The sequence below is a fragment of the Mus pahari genome, chromosome 2, assembly GCF_900095145.1.
Source record: "Mus pahari chromosome 2, PAHARI_EIJ_v1.1, whole genome shotgun sequence".
NCBI lineage: Eukaryota > Metazoa > Chordata > Mammalia > Rodentia > Muridae > Mus > Mus pahari.
In genome coordinates, this window is record NC_034591.1 from 94,531,724 (window position 1) to 94,548,277 (window position 16,554).

The window sequence follows — 16,554 nt, forward strand, 5'->3', positions numbered from 1 at the left end:
TTTATGAAAGCTCACACCTTCTTGACAGAAATGTGGGGAAAGCTAGGGAGGTCTGTGATGGTAGGAGCTTTCACCCAAGACTACCTAGGTTTATGCATGATAAACTCATTGTGTTGGTGCTATATTAACACAAGAAGCTGCACATGCTTCACTCTCTAACAACTCATGATTTGCTGGCAATCCTAGTGTGAAGACAGTGTCTGTGAGGGACAGAAATGGAAAATAGCAGGGATTCTACTAAATCATATGAAACTTACAGAAATATGCAAGAAGGAGCCAGAACATCTTTTATCAGGGCATTCATTTCTGATCTGGGCTCATTAAGACTCATTCATCCGAGGACCCAGGGAATGAGGAGGGCTGGAGGGCTGGGAGTTGGGGTGGGGGACATACTCATGGGAGGATGGGGGGAGGAGCTGTGGGATGTGGAACAGTCAGAGGGTGGACCAGGAGGGGTATAAAATCTAGAGTGAAAAAAAGCAAAGATTAAATAAAATTAAAAAAAAAAAAAAGAGTGACAAGAGAGACAGAGAGTGACAAATGTGCCAAATACAGAGGCAGATGCTCACAGCCAACCACTGGACTGAGCACGAGGTCCCTGAAGAAGGAGTTGTTGAGGGACTGAAGGAGTTGAATAAGTTTGCAGCGTGGTGGTGGTGGTGGTGGTGGTGGTGGTGGTGGTGGTGGTGGTGGTGGTGGTGGGAACAACAGTGTTAGTAGCCAGACACCCCCTCCTGCCCCTGAGCTCCTGAGAACTGGACCACCAAGCAAAGAATACACATGGAGGGACCCATGGCACCAGCAGTGTATGTGGCAGAGGACGGCCTTGTTGGACATCAGTGGGAGAAGAGGCCCTTGTTCCTGTGGGGATTCGATACGCCAGTATAGGGGAATGCCAGGGCAGGAAGGTGGGAGATGATGGGTGGGTGGGAGTGGATGGGTGGGTGGGGGGGGGGGGGGGGGTGAGCACCCTCAGAGAGGCTGAGGTGGGGGTTTCATGGGGGGAAGCGGGAGAGGGGACCTGGAAAGGGGATAACATTTGAAATGTAAATTTAAAAAATCCAATTAAAAAAGCAAAATAAAAAATACTCATTTATCCATTTATAGGTAATTAAGCCCACATGATCTGAATACGCTTTGAGTCAAACATCTTCGCAGATTACATTGAGCAATTACAACTGAGAAAGACACTGAACTTCTTGGGGTCTTTCTAAAATCTCTATGCTATAGCGGTCTCACATACCCTGATCATCAGCACAGCCTTTCTGATGTCCCGAACACCATCATACACAAGGCGCGAGGCATCAATGAACTCATTCTCCTCGAAGGGCTGAGGGACGTTGGCACTCAGGGCTTCGATGGCAACCTCAACTTGTTCGGCAAAGCGTGGCATCACTGGGTAAACAAAGAAAATAACATGCAGATCAGAGAGTTTTTTTCTTGCTGTCCCTCATTCCCGTCCTTAGACAAATTTCATGGAGTCCTCTTGGTCCAGCTTTGAATAGGTCTAATTCAGTGATCTTGTGTCACTTACCACAACAAAAGGAAGCAAACTGTTACTTCTTGCAAGATGATAGTTTGCAAAACAGGAAAGTTACGTCAGCATCCCAGGTGGTGCAGGTTAGCAGATGGGTAAGGATTTCACAATTATGGTAGCCTGAATTGAGTTTCATTTTTGCTAGTTCCCGCTCATGAAACTTTGCTGAAATCCTTCTAAGCCTGCTTTTTTTTTTTTTGTCTGTATGATAGTAGGAGTTAATATTATAATATACAGAAAACTGTAAGTCTTACACTGCCCTTAGAAAATATTGACAAACATTTAATTAATTATAATAAGCATATTGTAGACCTCTGGATGGGAACTCAGGAAATGAGAAATAGGAAGAGGAAGAAGGGACACTATTGAAGGAGGATGGAAGAAAACAAAAGGGAAACAGAAGGTCTCAGCAGAAAGACCTGCAGAGGAAAAGACCAACAGGCTCAAGGTCATTTGTTCTATTATATCAATATCACCTTGGTAAGAAAAAGGATGCACATATAAATTCCTAAAAGGAACTTACCTCCTTCTCTTGCATCCTCACAAGACAAGTAAACACACAGACACACACACACAAACACACACACACACACACCGGCAGGCACACATGCATATATGCATGCCCCTGGGGTCAGCAGAAAGCAAGCTCACTGGGATATCTGACATACTTGCAGAGATTCTGGTAAAGAATATGGAAAATAGTGTTGATTTTGTTACTCCTTAAAATCATAATTCAATTTTCTCAGTTGTTATAACATCCCATGCCCTTACATGGCAGATGTAAGCTAAAAGCACAACTCACTTTATTTACAAGGGCAATAAAACAGAAACATCACCGGTCTGCATCCATTTCAGGGTTTTCATGCCTGGTTCATCTTTATGCTCATTTTTAGGCTATTGCATACTGTGACATTCATTTTAATCTCTGGTGTGAGAGCTGCTCAATGCCTCTCTAGGGTAAGAATATCTGAGGTACATAATTCCTAGAGACTTGCACTTCTACAGAAAAAGTCAAGTGATTTTTTGGGGGGCGGGGGGAGGAGAGATGGGGGCAAGGAGGCATAAATATTCTTTCTATAATAACTATCAAAACTAAAGTTGTGAGTTGGACAAGTTTCCTTTCCCAGGTGAATCATGAGGATTAGTGCCCTATACCACCTGAGATTTCCATGTAACCATTAAGCTGCATTGACATGGAAAGAATTCTGAGGCTATTTAGCTATATTGCTATAACTATGAATTGAAACTGAAGTGACTGGCATTCTAATTATGCTCATTAGATCAATAAGAAATGCATATATGTATCAGAGCATCACACTATGCCTCATAAATTGTGTAATTATTCCATGTCAACTCACATAAAATTCTAGAAACCATTATTCCCCAAAACCAATACATGAACCTGTGCTCTTCCAATTATCCCTTTGTGTTAAGGATGAACTTTTTTTTATAGAACTTAAAATATAGATAATTGAAATTGACCTCCTAGAGTATAAGAATCTTTTTGTATGTATTTGGCATTTAGAATTGGGTGTTTAACTTAAATAAAATCATAACTTTCTTTCTTCAGCAGAAAGTTCCGAGTTACACTAATTGCACTTTATTTGATGGTTAAACTGGCATGTTCATGTAGTCAATGATTTTACAGATTTATATGCAGCTACTAGTAGCACTCAGATGTATAAAATTTCCCTCACTGTCAGGATGATAATATTACTTAGTAAGAAATGGTACCTGATGCCTGGCTTGATAAGATTTGGGTTTAATCCCCAAAACCTACATGGTGAGAGGAGAAAAGCCACTCTTGCAAGCTGGCCTCTAACCTCCACATATATGCTGTTGCATGTACTGATAAATTACACAGTCATATGTTTTTGACATCATTAATTGAAAGGATAGAGGTTATATACCATTTCATCCAATTAGAATGGACAAAAAATTTAAAGCATGATAGTCCTACGAAAATGTGGACAGCAATAAACTGTAGCTGGGACTAAAAATATATCATCTTGGCTACCACTTCCATGAAGTATGATAAAATGACACATTTGACTCCCAAATAGGTGGATGGGTCATAATTTAGGGCATAGCCAAATATCAAATTCTATGGAAACGCAGAGTAGGCTAGCTGGTCAGTCATACCCTGGAGTCATATGGAATCTCTTTTGGGACTTTTATGTTTATGGCTGTGTCTTTTTATATGAAGTGATCTAAGAATTGAGTAGCAGAACTTATACAAAAACTAAAATGGAAAATAATTGCTCTCATGGGATCTTGTTAATAGGCCACAACTCAGACTAATCCTGATGGCTCCGACCAAACTTATTCTGCTATCAGGAGTAACTACCATGAGATGCTTTTTCTAGGTCCATGGGCACTGCATCTGTGTAGTACAAATGGACCAAAACAGGTAAATAAACAGACAGCTAATGTAATAAAGTCCTAAAGTTAAAGCTTTGTGGGAAAAGAAAAATAATCAAGATAATCAATTGTGAGATAATAAAAGCATGCACAAAAGAATATAGCACACTATTTACACATGCGTGCATTTCTGTGTCTCATGCATGCTCTGAAAAGCTATATTCTGTCTTCAATTCAATGTTTCCCTTTAAGGCGGAAAAGACAGTATCTGGTATATTAACCTCTGTTCTGTTCTGTTTCTAGATCTTTTTCTAGTTCAAACATTTTTAAAGGAATTAAAGTTAGTCTGTAAGACTCTGAAAAAATAAAATTCTATTTTATGGGACACAGCATAATATGAAGCAGTCTGATCATGTTATTAAAGTGAGGAAGTTGCTGAGAAATTGTGAATGAACCATTGTACAGCTCTCCATATTAATAAATGTCAGCTAAATGGGTGAGCTAGGTAATGCCTGCTACTCAGACTGCGCCTCCACAAACACATCTCTGTTTTCATGAATACCATTTCTGAGTCTAACAGAGGCAAGAAAAAAATAGTCTTTTTTTTTTTCATCTGTGCAAAGTTATCCTTAAGAAATAATGGAAGCGAAAAAGAAATGAAGGGATGAGAAGACTTGATCTGGCTAAGTTTAGACCCAAGGGAAACAAAGCATAAAAACATTAAAATGTAAGGGGCTACTTTGAAAAAAAAATTATTTATTGTATATTTTGAGATTACATCATTTTCCCCTTCCCTTTTCTCCCTTCAAACCCTTCCATGTATCCATCCTTCTCTTTTTTCAAATTCAGAGCCTCTGCCCTCTTCTTTATTAATTTTTGAATTTTACACTCACCGCCACACACACATACTCACACATGGAGAGAGAGAGAGAGAGAGAGAGAGAGAGAGAGAGAGAGAGATGGGGGTTACCTATTCCAAAATACATAAGTAAACCTAGTTATTTCAGAAGCTATACTCAAAACATCTCACTAAATGTTTAAGGGAGCTCATGCTACTTAAACATGAAGTGAAAAATTCAACAACAGCAGACATACTTGGTGGTGAAGGGAAAGGGCACAAGAATTCAACCCACACAAAAAATGAATACCAAGAGTGGAAGAAATAGTTTTCCCCATGGAAGAGCTCCCAAACTGGTTATCTAAAGCTGAATTGTCTGCCCTGGAAACACATACATGATGTAACAGAAAGGCACGCCTTCTTTTTTCTTTTTTGTTTTTTTTCGAGACAGGGTTACTCTGTGTAGCCCTGGCTGTCCTGGAACTCACTTTGTAGACCAGTCTGGCCTCGAACTCAGAAATCCACCTGCCTCTGCCTCCTGAGTGCTGGGATTAAAGGTGTGTGCCACTGTGCCCGGTAAAGGCACGCCTTTTAATGAGGAAGACTCTTTGGAAGGCTGCTTTACTTGGACCTACATGGAAAAAGCAATGCCTCTTCTGAGACTTAGCTGGTAGATAACTGGGGTGAATGACCAAGTTGCTGGCCCTAGCATCCTCAGAGAAGGAAGAAATAGGAACTTTTAGGAAAATCAATTTTCTAAGATTCAAATGGTTTGGGAGAGAGCAGAACTACTTTCTCTGTGCTCTGTTCCTAAGTTTATTCACTCAGGGCTGGGCCAGTTGCTATTTCTCATCAGCATAACTCCGTCTTTAACACTATTCCTCCCTCCTAACTTACGTTCTTCCTGCTTTATCTAAAGTCCTAAGTCAGGAAAGCAAGGGCTTAATGGAACAATGATCCATGATAGCTGGACCTGGAGTTCTCAGACTAACTATGGATTCTTTGAACATCCTGATAATGTATAAAACATGTCCTCATCTGAGAAGTAATATTGAGATTAAAAAAAAAAAAAAAAAGTCAGAAGTGACGCTAGCCTCACTTCTATCTAATTAGGACAAGGATTAACACTGCCTTTGTGATTCTCACTCCATATATCAACAGAGTTGCTGATGTAGGTTTATATAATTAGAAGCTTTTTTCTTTGTGAATTGCACCCAAAAATGTAGACACCACTTTGCAATTATTTATCAGCATGCTGAACTGTTCTTAATAGCTGTGCCCTGAAAGGGTGATCAAAGTTAACAGTAAAGTTACATTCTAGCAACACTTTTGCATGCACATTGCATACCAGGCTGCCAAATAATGACCTTCTAAGAGGAATGAAATGGAAGTTCATATTGCATATAAAAATCAAGGTCATTCTATTCCCAGGCTGGTTAAAATCTAAACCATGGGTGAGGACTTTAGAAATGAATCTTCCCAGGATGCTCCAAGAGCTGACGTTTCAAAGCACAGGGTGATTCTGTTTACAGGAGTGATAAGCTGCACTACAGTATGAACAGTATGAACGGGGATCCTGACAGCCATGCGCAAAAGATTATTCAAAGTTATTACCTGTGTAGAAGTATGAACACAAACCACACCTGTGGTCTGTCGATAAATACCCTTAACTTAGGTTAAAAGTTAGAGAAAATGTATACCAGGTGGTTACCCATGACATTAGTTAAGCTCTTCCTAACCCTGTTCCTTGGAAAACTTTCAGAGGAAGCCCTGACCTTGGCCAACAAAGATAGTTTTCAAACTCATGAGTTCAGAATTCTTTTAAGAACATTGATACTGACACCTACTGCTGATTACAATCAGGCGAAATGATTAGATCTATAAACATCCCTCCTGAATAGTGTTTTCTTTATGGGTTGGTTTGGTGTTTGTTTGTTTTTTTGTTTATGGGTCCATGCAGTTACAGACCGACGAGTTCCACTGAGTATAGATGGTCCCTTCTGCCATCAGAGATGGACTCATGGAGGGCCAAGTTACTTGAAGACTACAGGTCCTTCCGGGTTCGGGACCTTTGACCTCTAGGTCGGACTCTGCATACTTCAGTCGGTTGCACCTTTCATGATGATTGGCTATGTAGGCTTTCCTATAGTCGACATAATTAGTTCTTAATCTCTACACCAAGGAAAATGTAATTTTTCCTATAAATGATAATAGAGTTTTCCTCACTTAACATACACATTGTGACTTTTTAATTGCTTACAAGTTTTATTTCTGCATTCTGTCTATTCTCTTCTACTAAAAACTTCTTTTCAAACCATTTTAAGCCAATCTTAGCCTTTGCTTGCTCCGTCTAGCTCTGCTAATTTTTTCATCCCTTCTGACCACACACCACCAGACTCTGTCTTTAGTTGATGTATCTTTTGTGTTTTAGTGATCATGTCACAAAGAAAGCAGATCCTTATATGTTGCCATATAGTTCATGTTTATTCGATTTTTTACATACATGATACCATATCTCAATCATGTTATTCATCATTGTGCCTTGCACCCACATTCACTTACCATGTGTATGTATGGTCAGACAGGATCTAAGAAGCCCCCTCCCAACATCCTCTCTTAATGTTTCTGTCTCTCAAACTTGAACATGGGCCGGAACCACTAACACTAATCTAACCAACAGAATATAACAAAGGAGATAGTGCAGAGCTTCTGAAATAAAATCAAAGAAGTGAATGTTCATCTTACTTCCCTTTCTTGTTAGTTAGGGTGATTTTTCTGAATAAAGTCAGAGGTTGTCTGGTGACTGCCCCAGCTACATAGATTTTTGTCAACTGATACAGGATAAAGTTATCTGGGAAGAGGAAAAAAATGTCTCCATCAGATTAACTATAGGCAAGTGTATAGGGCATTTTCTTGATGGCTAATTGACAGGCAAGGGTCCAACCCATTGACAGTGGTCTCACTCTGGGAAGATGGCCTTTGTTAGTGAAAAAATGCAGACTGTGTAAGCTATATGAGTAATTCAGAAAATACTCTTTCTCCATGGCTTCTGCATCAGATCCTGCCACCAGGTCCCTGCCTATACTTCCTTCAATGATAGACTGTGATGTGGAAGTGTAAGATAAAATACATTCTTTTCACCACCAATTGCTTTGGTCATGGTGTTTTATCACAATAGATACCCTAATAAAGAAATGAGCCAATTTGGAATAGGCTACAATGGTGAAGTACGTAGAAATGCCTGCGCTTAATAGGTGTAACAGTGTGAAGCCTCAAGTGAAGCACAAATCTAGGGGCTCGGCAAGCCATGAGCTCCTCTTTCTGATCACTTCATGAACTGACAGCAATGGCAACACCTTGGCTTCAGGCTCCTCAGAGATTCAGGAGAGCTGGCCTCAACAAAGCTACTGAAATTCCACAATGACAGATACTATGACAGATACTAGGACACTGTAATCATAGTACAAAGCTACTAAATTTGGGTTGATATATTACATAGTAATAGCTAGTGAATATAGCATATGCTTTGCCTAAAGGGAAACTATTAGTAAATAGCAGCTATCAGGACATGCTACTTGGTTGTTGTTGTTGTTGTTAATTGCAGCAGCTACAATTAATCTGGATTCAGGGGGTATTTATCTATTCCAAACAATTTTTTCCTCAATAATCCTGATATTTGTTTCTGAACTAACATGGACTTCAGTTGGTACCAAACTGAAATAACAGAGACTGGACAGATAATTAATAAATTGGGGAGGAAGTTAAAAAAAACTTCCTCTGTCTAACACCTCTGTCAGGTAGCTCACAACTACCTGTAACACCAGATCAAGGGTATGTGAGCACTTTTCTTGTCTCTGTGGACACATGTATGCATTTGGAACACACATACACTCACAACTCAAATATAAAAATAAAATAAAATTTCTGTTAATTGGGATAATGCCTTTTAAAAATTGTATTGAGTTTAGAAATAAATTCAAAAGACAAGACTGAAGCAGAATGGTTACTTGACTGTATGAGTTCAAGGTGGTAAAAGAACATCAAATCTATGACTATAAATCAGATATGGAGGCACTTAGCCAAACTAGGATGTAGGAGAAGTGATATCCATGGACTTGACATAAAAACAATTCACACTGAATGGTTCTCCTAGTTGTCTTCACACTAAAATCCTGCATCTGTCTACCCAACCACATCCCATTTCATCCTGCTGACCAAAGGCTTATACTCTTAGAACCCGCTGCATAGGACTTGAAGATCAATCTGCAAGGATTTACCACCAACAAAAAGCAGCCTTGGTAGAGGATGATGACATGGCCCAGAAGGAGCACGCCACTGAGTGAGCAATCTGAACACTGGAGCTGGCATAGTTTATCTTAAAAATTGAGCTGTCTCAAATATTGCTACTCTTTTTCTTCTCTTGGACCAGTGTCACCCTGTGGATGCTCATTTTTAATAAGGAGTCTCCTATAAATCTACCTCCAGACACTGTAAAACCATTCCTTCCTAGCTTTCTGTCTTATCTTGATCGCCAAGGACAAATACTATATATCGTGTTTGGTTATGGCCTCATCAGATCCATGAGAGAAAGAATGTTCCAGTGTTTACTTTTAGAAAAAAAAAAGTGATGACTTACAAAACACAAAAGAAGGATTCACACAGTTCCTTCAGCACAAACAAAATATCATGTCCAGGAAAAGCTTCTCATTTGATCTGACATTCATGTAAAATCATTTCTACCTATCTCTAACTTATATCACTTTAGTTACATGCTATATTTTAATTGATAGACTTTAACTATTGATTACTTATAAGTAATGTTTTTAAACATGTGGTAGAGGCAATGTGGAAACAAGACTAAAGTACCTTGTCTAATTCAGTACTTTACTACCAGGTGTGGCACAAATTTTTAATCTCAGCACCCTGGAGGCAGAAGCAGATGCGCGGCTGAGTTCAAAGCCAGCCTAGACACGATAACATAGAAGAGAGTCCCAGGCTAGCCAAGAATACATAGTGAGACCTTGTCTCCAAATAATAAATATATAAACAAGCAGACTTCCTCTGCTAACAGGAATGGTACCCTAGCTGCGCTGTGGCGCTTCTCTCTCTGCCTGTCTCTCTCTGTGTCTCTGTATCTGTCTGTCTCTGTCTCTGTCTCTCTGTCTGTCTCTGTCTGTCTCTGTCTCTTTCTCTCTGTCTCTTTCTCTCTGTGTCTCTGTCTTTGTCTCTGTCTCTGTCTCTCTCTCTCTCCTTCCTTCCCTCCCTCCATCTCTCTTCCCCCCCCTCCCTGGAAGACACCTAGTATCAGCATTCAGAATCATGAGCAAAAGTTTCCCAACTGAGTCTATTCCTCATTCCCTCGCAAATATTCATCAACTATTTTTACCTTTCCAGATAACCACAGTCACCAGCCGAGCCAGTCCTCCATCACCCCATCCTCTTTGGGCTTTCTTTCATCAGTGCCAGTCATCTGTTCTCTCAGTGGGAGTTCCTAACGGCTGCCATTTTCATACATTCATGTTTAGAAAATTATAATGTACATTTCAAACATCAAAACCAAATCCGAGATCCAGAAGGCCATACATAACCCATGAGCCGAATTGTTTGATAAAAGATGAAAAAGGACTGCCTAGAAGAAGAAAACCACACACAAAAAAAAGTAATTCTAAATTCCATTCACGATGACTACCCTGAGAGAATCAGGGCGCGTCCATCTGCTCTTGTCTAGACACAAATTCCTTTCCCCAAGGAAAGAAGCTGCTTGCTTGGAAGGTTTTCGTATAGTTTAAAATAAGCATTTCAAAAATAATCACAAATGGTTTATAACTCCAGGAGGAAGGATGGCACATTTAATTCTGAACCTTGAGGAATGAATAAAGAGTTGAATGCAAAGCCTTATTTAGCTTACAGTGTTCGTCAAAACCTAGCTTGATAAACACAGTTTAATTTGGCATCTGTGGGGTTTAAATACTTAGATTGCATTAAGATGCAGTGAAACACTTGCTGAGAATTTCTTACGCATGATTTTAAAGATTCTGATTTTGATCATTAAATATGTAATTTTAAAAGAAAAGATAAAACATCTCCAAAATCAAGCGATGTTTTACTCTGGTTTTAGTTTATATCAATAAGCAATTTTGAGTTTCAACTCCCATGCAACCTGCGGGAGATAAACAGATGGTTTTAGATCTCAAGGGGTTAAAATTTGATTAAAATTAATACATGTACACAGGTAGATAGATGTGCAGAGGATAGAGAGAGGACAGGAAAAACATGTGTATACATTTATTATAAAATAAACAAATGCATAAATTAGGGAGTTTGAAATGTCAGGCATTATAAAGGAGTCAAATTAATGATTGATGCTCATGGGACAAATGGAATTGGAACTGGCTGATGTGATAGAGGGTTTGAACTTCACAGAAAAGGAGGGTATCCGCAACATAAGTTGGCAAGTGCGATAGAAAAGCAAACCAGGAGGGGATGTTATTTGACCATAACAAATAGCATTTCTTATGCACATGAGCTATCTCAAGCCCCCTGGGTACATTTACTGCTTTCCAGCTTTCCTAGTCAAAACTCTTTCACAAGGTCTCCAGCAATGCTCAACTCTCTGCCTCCCAATGAGCAACTCTCAGCATCGTTTCCTTTCTCTTCCTGTCAAGTTCATGTTCCCGCCATAGCATCTTACCTCTTGAGAGAATATGTGTGAAGTGTCATATCACTGCTTCAGTTTAGGGAATAAATACATGCTGGTTCCCAACCCAGTGTGTGACAACATTCGCAATCCCCTCTCTTCCTTCACAGGCATAACCACAGACCTTGTTCCTGGGTACCTTTGAAATGACAAAGCAGCATGCCCAGAACCCCAGGGCTCTGAGACCATACTGTGGTTCACACAAATCTAGAAATTGACACCTTGGCTTTTGTGTTCTTTATTCCATGAGTGCTAGTGAAGTACTCACAGACAACAATGAATTCATAGCACAGGAATGTACAACTGTGTGTGTGTGTGTGTGTCTTCCTGGTTGATATTACCACATCTCCATGTGCATGCCCAGAACCTTGACATGAGGTTACATTGTAGTTTTTATTTTCTTAAGTTGTATTTTCTGAGGTGGCCCTTCCACCCCTCTGCTGAGCCAGCAGATGCATATGAATCATAGCAGAACTTAAAGTGAATGACTAAGCAAATAAGAGAAAAATATTTGGAGGAACTTCTAGGCAAAAATTATCTGTAACCTGGTCCAAAGAGTAACTTGACTGTATTCCCATACAGTGAAATAACCTGGACAGAGCTATCAGACTCATTTTCCCAAGAGATACACATTAACAAATACTTCACAGGGAAAACTAAATGCCAAGCTACAGACTTCTTTGAGGGAGAGTCTTAATAATCTTCTTACCTAAAGGGAATTTGTTTAAACTGAAGGTCAAACATTTCCCCCAAGCCTAAGGAGAATAGTGGACATCGGTAAAGAGACTACTCTATAAGCTCTTGGGTTCACAAATATGTGGTTTCTCTCCTACAGTATAGCTTTCCTCTTTAGAGGCAGAAGTCACCTGCCTTTATTCAATCCTGAAAGGGAGAGTGTAATGCTGGGAGTGGTTGGTATAATATGTAAGTTTTTTTTTTTCTCTCTCTGCATTAGGAATCCCACATTCAGGGGCAGGAACTATGGCATAGCAGGTAATGGCATTTATTGTTCTTGCTCTGAATCTAGATTCAGTTCATTGCACCTGCAAGATGGCTCTCAACTATCTATAACTCTGGTTCCAGGGAATCAGGTATGTCTTCTGGCCTCTGTGAGCTCCTGTACACACATAGCATATGTACATATATACCAACATACACACACATGTATATAAAAATGAATCCAATATTTACTTTCAAGATAACATAATAAATTTTATATATAAAAAAACCCAATGGAGCAGTGAGATGAGGGAGCATCCACCTCAGGATGCTCACAGTGGAAAGAGAACCAACTTCTGCAAGTGGTCCTCTGACCTAACCCACGGTGCTGTGGTGTGTACATTCTTGTGCATGTGTTTGCACAAAGTATGTTTGAAAGGCAAAAAACAGCTATGAGTCAAATCTCTGCAGCATGTACAACTTGAAGGCATCTATCATTTGGGAAATATGTTACCTAGTGATTGAAATGTCTTCCTTCCATATTTCTTCTCACCATCACAAATACTAAAACTACCTGCAAGTAACACATTTACTCCACATCACCATCATTTTGACCTTTCAGGAGAGAATTAAGTGCTTTACATTAGTAGTAAGGGTTATGTTAAAATAAATTTAAAATATATTAGGATGTCTAGGCTGAGCAATGTCGGTCATAATAGCTTCTGTTGAAATCCATTACTTTCATAACCCAATTTGAAGGTCATTGATAGAGAATTTAATGGTCTTCTCTACCATTTCTGCCTTTCCAATAAGATACCCCACCGACTTATTCTGAACTTGATCTCCTTTTGTACTCTTCCTTCTAAAATCCAGCTTCAAAGATAAGGCAGGTCATCTAAATCTGTTCAATTGTAAAACATAATCCCTTTCTTTCTTTGTTGGATCTTTGTGTGGTTTAGGAATCAGAGTAATTGTGGCTTCATAGAACGAATTGGGTAGAGTACCTTCTATTTCTATTTTGTGGAATAGTTTGAGGCGTATTGGAATTAGGTCTTCTTTGGAGGTCTGATAGAACTCTGCACTAAACCAATCTGGTCCTGGGCTTTTTTTGGTTGGGAGACCAAATGTAAATGAAGAAAATATCTAATAAAATAAGTTAAAAAAAATAAAATAAAACATAATCCCAATAAATGTGTCTAAAAAACCAGTAAGACTGCTTTCCATGGATATGAAGAAAGTAAAAGGAAACAAAATCTAGATCTGAGAATTTGGAGCTGTGAGGCTTTGAGTGCTAGTCGGTATAATCTCCTCCACACAAAAGAAGTTCAATAGCCATACACACACACACACACACACACACACACATATATATATATATATATATATATATATATATATATATATATATTTGTATATTTACATCAAATATATATGCATATGACAGAGATATAGAGATATAGGTAGAGATATAGATGATAGAAAGGTAGATAGATAGATAGATAGATAGATAGATAGATAGATAGATAGATAGATAGAGTTATGAGTACTAATATGATCAGCCCATCACAAAGACTGAATAAGCATATGAAAAGTAGCCTTTCTGAACTGAATGTAGTCTAAGTGTACCCTGTATCCTGAAGAACACATTCTTAATGTAAAGGCACTGATAAAGTTATTTGTTGTTTCTATCTGAGACTAGAATTAGATATTAAAGGATACATTCAATAAAGGATATAATAAACAGATGTTGAGGAGGAGGAAATACAGAACATTCCAGGGACAATAGTGGGAGACATGTGGATGTATTTTGCTGGGAGAAAAATGAGGCTCTCATCCAGAAGGGGAAGAAGGTTTAAACAGAAGATTTAGCAAGGATTGGTCATGCTGACTACACAAATTCAGAAGGCATGGACAGCAACGTGCTTATTCCCAGCTTTATAACATTGACCATGCCCAAATGGTAAAATAGTAGGCAACACAGAGAACTCTATCCCAGGAGCCTTAACTAATTTGGTTACTGTTGATGTCCGTAAGCAGCAGGTGGTTGAATTTTATAAGTCCCATCCTGAATCCACTCTACTGCCTTAACTCATCTAAATAAATGGACGCTTTAATACAATTTCTAGTTTAAGTGCTATTTGCTGGTCCTTTTATATTTCTATTGAAAGCATATACAATCATGTCACAAATCATGTTACAAATCTTTGTAAGTTTAAGCATATATTAATAATACATAATGTTGGTTATCAGAGCATTTACATACATTCACATGTGTTTTGATCATATTCACACACAGTACCTTCTCTTGCCCCCTCCTCCTCATCCCCTTCCTCTGCCTATTGCCCCCATCTACTATTTAAATGTAGATTATAAAACATGGAATCATATCATGCCATTACTCTATCATGCATATTATCCAAAATAATAGAAGTTTAATCTTTTATCCAATGTCATCAATAAAATAGAATGAATGATCATTCATTCTGTGGGGATTCAAGAGACAGAAATAGATCAGCAATGCAGCACTTGCCACTGTGCACAAGGCCCTGGCTTGGCTCCTTAAAATGAGAAGAAAAAGAATAACAAAAGCAAAACAAACAAAATAACAGGTTTTTTTTTCTCAATTAGTCAATCTCTCTTTCTCTCTCTGCCTCCATGCCTCCTCTGTCTCTGTCTCCGTCTCTTTCATACCTCCTCTCAGAACAAGAATCATCCAGGGACTCCCAAAGCTTTCTCTACTCTCTCAATCCTATTACACACATGTTCCCTACATGTCCCCAAACACTTGCATGAGCTCTCAGTTTTACAAAAGTGACATTTTTAAATAATCTGACTAGTGAGGAAGGAGCTACCCTGCTTATAAGTAAATACGCTAGTAAATACGGGGCGCACTTGTAGCCCCTATGCCTCCCACATCAGCCTGCCTTTGGAAATGGGAAGTCAGAAGATGAGTCTGGTCAGCCATGCACGCACTGCCAAGCTGTTGGCAATTTGTTTTAATTCAGGTTTTATTGACTGGGGCCAGGAAATATGCCATTTAAGTATTTAATGGGCCTGCTGCAGCTCTCTGTTACTGTGCTTCCATCAACCCACATTACTTTCATCAGAAATAGGTAAATTTTCGATGTAATGAACCCCTGCAACTTTACCGTACTAGAATCCACAAAATTATTTTCTTAAATTTAACTCAGTGTTCATAATAACACAGAAATTACTCTTAAGTCAAAAACATTGGCACTGCTAAGGAAGGGAAATGATTTGTGGAAAATAAGCTGCAGATGAGTCTGTCGCTCATAGGGTACCTCTCCATTTCCTAGGCACTTAGTGAAAGCAGTCTGGTAGCATGGTGGGACTCTCCCTACACCCAAGTACCCTGCATACATCGCTATGCATAAATGATCCACACTTGTGAACATTTCTTCTAGTCATATCCAGTTTGGTCAAAGCCTTCTGAAAACTCTTTCCTTGAATAAAACCTCTTTCCCACATAACCCATGCTGCAACACTTCTCATAGCTTATGTCTACAGTGAAATATTTCTTTATACCCTGTTTATATTTGTATCTGTTAGGGGATATTTGCAGCTACCTTGGCTCATAATAAATATTTTTTTACCCAATCTAGCCCCACCCTAGGATACTTGGCAATGTCTATAGACCTTTTGTCTATAAGAATTCTGGGTGGCAGCTTTCTCTAAAAGTATCCTTCTAGTAAATAAACCAGGCTTCATGGGAAGACTACACTTGGGCAGCATGTTGCGTTTTTATAAAAAGATAAGGAGGAAGCTGGTTGGTGGTGGTGCACACCTTTAATCCCAGCACTCAGGAGGCAGAGGCAGGCAGGCAGATTTCTGAGTTCGAGGCCAGCCTAGTATACAAAGTGAGTTCCAGGACAGCCAGGGCTATACAGAGAAACCCTGTCTCTAAAAACAAACAAACAAACAAGCAAACAAAAAGTGGATAAGTTGTAAGGTGTGGGGTAAGGAAGTGCCTCTGTGGGCCCAGGCTGATGCATCCCTTCTGCCTGAGGAACCAGCCATACAAAGTATAAAATAAAGTTTATTTAGGGCACGGGGAGGAGAGTTAAGAGGGTAGTAAAGACAAAGAAAGGGAGAGAGAGAGAGAGAGAGAGAGAGAGAGAGAGAGAGAGAGAGAGAGAGAAGAAGAAGGAGAAGAAGAAGAAG

General features: G+C 39.2%; 1 protein-coding gene across 2 annotated transcripts in view; it reads right to left on the reverse strand.

The window, feature by feature from the left end:
- The window catches only part of Ctnna2 (catenin alpha 2), a 1,093,074-nt gene that overhangs the window by 72,729 nt on the left and 1,003,791 nt on the right, over positions 1 to 16,554 (reverse strand). For both annotated transcript variants that reach the window (XM_021190430.1, XM_021190425.1), the window contains exon 14: positions 1,244 to 1,395. In XM_021190430.1, coding sequence (XP_021046089.1) covers positions 1,244 to 1,395 — 152 coding nt within the window. The remainder of the gene's footprint in view (positions 1 to 1,243; positions 1,396 to 16,554) is intronic.